Source organism: Pteropus vampyrus, unplaced genomic scaffold (assembly GCF_000151845.1).
Source record: "Pteropus vampyrus isolate Shadow unplaced genomic scaffold, Pvam_2.0 Scaffold187, whole genome shotgun sequence".
NCBI lineage: Eukaryota > Metazoa > Chordata > Mammalia > Chiroptera > Pteropodidae > Pteropus > Pteropus vampyrus.
In genome coordinates this window covers 76868-79891 of record NW_011888968.1, presented here as the reverse complement: position 1 = coordinate 79891, position 3024 = coordinate 76868, and the positions used below count along the sequence as shown (strand labels likewise).

The window sequence follows — 3024 nt, the reverse complement described above, 5'->3', positions numbered from 1 at the left end:
CTGGGCCTGGCGAGGCCGAGCTTTGGAATGACTGGTTTTGATTTAAGTTAGTGATTCTAGGTCTGGTCTATTTCATGTGTGCACACGTGGGTGTGTGCGCATGCGTGGGTGCGTGTGAGCAAACGTCAGTGTGTGTGTGTTCCTGCCACACATTTTTAGCCCCTCCGTCCCCAGCCAGGTCCCCACACACTGCCTCATAGATCGACTTTCGCAGCAAGAGTGAGACCCACTCCAGGGAGCTTTATGTCGTTTCGTGGGTAAGAGAAAACACACAGGGTTCGGAGTGACCAGGTCGTTCTCTACTGTCACTGGGAGGACTGGGCGTGTCTTTAGTTTACGCCTCCGAAAAGATAGGCTTAACCTTGATCCCGCCTAAGCTATGGACTTTGGTTTCTAGATAACCTCGCTTTTAATGCTAAGACAGACCTGTGTTCCGGGCTTAGACGTGCCCCCTCAAAGTTTGTGTGTCCGAGTCCTGACCCCCAGCACCTCAGATCACGACCACATTTGGAGATGGGGTCTTTAGAGAAGCGATTACAGTAAAACGGGGTCACCGAGGTGGGTCCCAATCCACCGTGACTGTGTCCTCATCAACAGAGATCAGGACACAGACGCACAGAGGGACGGCCACGTGGGGATGGGGGGGAGACGCCGTCCACACGCCCAGGAGAGAGGTCTCGGGGGAACCCCCTGCCCACACCTGGGTCTCGGGCTCCGGCCTCTGGGACCGGGGACAGTGAGTGTGTGCGGTTCCAGCTGCCCTGTCTACGGTCTGTTACGGGGACGCACACACCCCTCAGACGCGATCGGGCCCCTTGGGGCCTCCCGTGGCTTCCTTCTGCCTTCGCCCCTTGCTCAACACCCTCTCTTCCCATTGGCCACCCACACGGAACCGCCTGCGGCCCCTCCCTTCCCTTCCCGCATGGGGTGGCCTCACGAGAGTGCTTCCTCGCTGGTCCTTCCCGTTTCTCCTGCCCCCCTGGGCGCTCCTGGCCAAGCGGGCAGCGTCCCTGCAGCTGCCTCAGCCGGCACCTCACCTACACAGGGCAGTCTATGGCCTTGGAGTCTAGAACCTTCCGCCGTCGTCGGGAGGACTCACCGTCCGCCCGGTGCAGCCTCACCTGCCTCCGAGCAGGTGCAGTGTTGGCGCCCATGAGGCACCTCTGCTGTCCCCGCCTGCCCTGTCGGCCCCCCTCCCCCAGGGAGCTCTCCGACTGCACCTGTCAGGTGTCATTCCCCAGCCTCGGAGGGGTGCACTTCGCTGCCTCGTCCTGGGCACTGTGCTTTTCACACTGGGCGGGTTCGCTGTGCCTCGTCTAATTAGGAAGCGGCCGTCGGTCTTCCGTTCCGTTTGTGTGTTCGTATGACACTTGCTTCCCCTACCCCTGGTTTTCGAGTTTCTTGAGTGTCACGGCTGGTGGGTTTACCTTGTAGGTTAACTGATGGCAGGACGTCTGGACGGGCAGGGACTGGCGGAGGCCGGCTGGCCCTGCGCACGCCATTTCTGAAGCCTTCCCTGGTGGCATGGGCTGGAGGCGAATCTACATCCCCGTAGGTTTAGGTCCTCAACTGGACAATGACAGTGACCGAGGCACGGAAATCAGGAAAACCAGTCAGTTTAGAGACAGAGCGACAGGGAGAAGGGCCGGGGCAAGGACGGAGGGGGAAAGGGAGGAAAGCCCACTCTGCAGAACTGTGAAGGCTGCGGGGAGGGTGACGGGCAGGGCGCAGCCAGCCCAGACCTCCCCCCGGGGGACCCTGTCCGTCCCGTCTTGGAAAAGGCCCCCTGGGCTCTGGCCTGTGTCCGCGGGGGCGCCGGTGACCCTCAGAAACGCAGTGGACAGAGAAGCTTCGAGAGTGAGTTAAAAATCACATTCTCTTTATTCCGGCCTTCGTTCTTGTTTTTGTTTTTTTAAGGAACTAGACTTCAAAGGTTCCTGTCCCTTGAAACGTGAAATGACGAGACTATTGACGCCCGGCTCCGGGAGGAGTGGCCGAGGCCCTGCTCCAGGCCACCGGCGAGGCCAGCGTAACGCGGGAGACCGGACGTCAGTCCACGCCGTCCAGGTCCTGCCGCTGGCCCCTCTCCAGCTGGAGAACCTGTGGGAGAGGCCGTGTGAGGACACGGCGTCCGCGGGCGCAGCTGAGACGCGCGTTCGCACGGCGAGGGCCGCGGTCAGGGAACTGGAGAGGCGGGTCGTGAACCGGGATCTACGAGGCGCTCGACGTGGCCGAGCGCAGACCCGTGCACGGAGGGGCCCAGAAGGACGTGCCTCCGCACGCACGCGGTCGCCGAGGGCGACACGGCCTTGGGCTTCTTTCTATATCTGCCCATCTTCTGGCTGTGCAGCCTCCGAACCCCATTCCTGACTTGGGGACGCGCGTCTTGGTGGGAGCCGAGCCCCGGCTGTCACTGACTGTTGGGGGGGGCGTCCCCCACAAGGGCCGGCAGCACGGAGCCGCCCCCAGGCGTGATAATTAAACGTCTCGGACACTGCCCGGTGTTCTTTGGGGACACCACCTCACCCTGAGAACCGCAGCCGTGGACGCGCAGTGCCACGCGGGCTCCGTCCCCAGCCTCCGCGTCCTCGGACGCCTCCCGGCCTCAGGCGTGAGGTGGCCCAGCGTCGCCCTCACCCGTTTGCCATTTTCAGCGCGTCCTGCTCTCCCTGCTGGCCGTCCTGCTTCTCCCGCGAGATGACCGCCAGGAGGGGCCGCGCCTTACCTGCCGCCTCCCGTGGGGAAGGGGGGGACCCAAGCCTGCTTTTCAAATTGACTTTATTAACCCTTCACTCTATGATCCACCCGTTAGAAAGGGAGGGAAGAGCCGGTGGTTGGGAGACGTGAAGCCGCCCGGACAGGCCGGCTGCCCGGCGATGACCGTGACCGGCGACCCCCACTCCGCAGTGCACGGCTCCTCATTGTGGGGGCTCAACACCGGTAGGCAGAGCGTACCCCCAAACAGCGTGTGCCGACGGGCTTCAAACGCTCCGGCCCCTCGGCAGAAATGAGGATGGCAGGGAG

The 3024-nt window shown here is 62.6% G+C and overlaps 1 protein-coding gene across 1 annotated transcript in view; it reads right to left on the bottom strand.

Annotated features, from left to right (window-relative positions):
- Positions 1-2049: 2049 nt before the first annotated feature.
- LOC105299517 (glutamine-dependent NAD(+) synthetase-like) overlaps positions 2050-3024 on the bottom strand; it is a 43368-nt gene continuing 42393 nt past the window's right edge. The window contains 1 exon segment of the mRNA XM_023537357.1: positions 2050-2100. Coding sequence (XP_023393125.1) covers positions 2050-2100 — 51 coding nt within the window.